The sequence below is a fragment of the Octopus bimaculoides genome, chromosome 20 (assembly GCF_001194135.2).
Source record: "Octopus bimaculoides isolate UCB-OBI-ISO-001 chromosome 20, ASM119413v2, whole genome shotgun sequence".
Lineage (NCBI taxonomy): Eukaryota > Metazoa > Mollusca > Cephalopoda > Octopoda > Octopodidae > Octopus > Octopus bimaculoides.
This window is the reverse complement of record NC_069000.1, coordinates 27608511-27609815: the sequence shown is the minus strand read 5'-3', so window position 1 is coordinate 27609815 and position 1305 is coordinate 27608511. Positions and strand designations below refer to the sequence as shown.

At 34.2% G+C, this 1305-nt stretch overlaps 1 protein-coding gene across 1 annotated transcript in view; it reads left to right on the top strand.

The window, feature by feature from the left end:
* Positions 1-574, top strand: part of LOC106867745 (5-oxoprolinase) — a 255283-nt gene extending 254709 nt beyond the window's left edge. The window contains exon 34 of the mRNA XM_052975150.1: positions 179-574. Coding sequence (XP_052831110.1) covers positions 179-385 — 207 coding nt within the window. The 3' untranslated portion in view covers positions 386-574. The remainder of the gene's footprint in view (positions 1-178) is intronic.
* Positions 575-1305: the final 731 nt, after the last annotated feature.

The window sequence follows — 1305 nt, the reverse complement described above, 5'->3', positions numbered from 1 at the left end:
TCTCTCTCTCTCTCTCTCTCTCTCTCTCTCTCTCTCTCTCTAGCTCTCTCTCTCTCTCTCTCTTTGTCTTTTTTCTCTCTAACATGCAAAATCTCACTCTTCATCACTCCTACTTCTCCATTTCCTCTCTTTCTGATTTCAGTTGTAATACTCTTTTTCTTTTTTAATTCCTCTCCAGGATATGGTGAGCATAGTGACACCTGGTGGTGGAGGATATGGTGTGCCTTTAAGTGATTCTGTACAGTCCCATAATATTTCAAGCAGACATGGTTGTGGTGATGAGAATGAGGATAATGAAGTTGCAAAAAAGAAACTTTGCAAAGGACAGCAGCATGCAACAAAGGGGAGTGTTTATAACTATAAACTTGCCCAAGAGTCTGCATAATTCTTTCTGTGAATTTAATTTGTATTAATAAAATTCTTGTTATTATTGTTATCAATTATTTTTTCAAAAGATAACTGATCATTATTATTACTAGCAAAAAGACCACCTCCGGGCGATTTTCTGCTAGCCCCTTGATTATATTATCACATTTGATTCCCAATTCTAATAAATTTTATATTTTACATCTAATTACTTCTTTGTATAATAGTGCTCACTTGCTTAATAAGTATTGCTTTCATTATTTTATCACAGTCATAATCTCTCTTTTTTAAACAAATATCATGGTAGTCCAACAATAGAAGGAGAAGCAGTTTGTCAAGTTTTACCTTCCCCTCAAAGCAACATAGAAATTTCAATTCAGTAGCCATTCTGTAAGATTTTCAGTGTGTGTGAGAGAGAGGTGGGAGAGAGAACAATGAATGAAATAAACATGAAATGAAAAAGATCATATAAATGAAAGGGCATTACTACAGATGTATATACCCCCGACTTTGTTGCCTCATGACATCCAGGAAAATGGATACTTTTTAACAAAATTTTGTACAAACACCGCTTAGATGTTGTAACTTCAGAGTATATATAGGGATTTATGAGAAAGAATTTTTCCAAGGGGTTGGAAAGAGGACTTTTGGAAAATTCACACGTTATGACTTTTTTCCCTCATAGCTTTCAGGAAGATTGGTATCTTTAAATGAAAATTTTATACAAATCCCTTTCAAATGGCATAGATTATGATTATAAAGAAATTTGTGGGGAAAATTATTTCAGGGATTTTCCTCATCTTTTTTAAACCACAGCCTTCGAAATGATGGGTTGGTGGAGGGTTCATCTTTGTATGAAAAAAGTTTTGTAAGCTTTTTTTTACACCCCCTCCCTCATCATCCCACTCCTGACCTATTTTGGCCTTTTTTTTTTTTTTT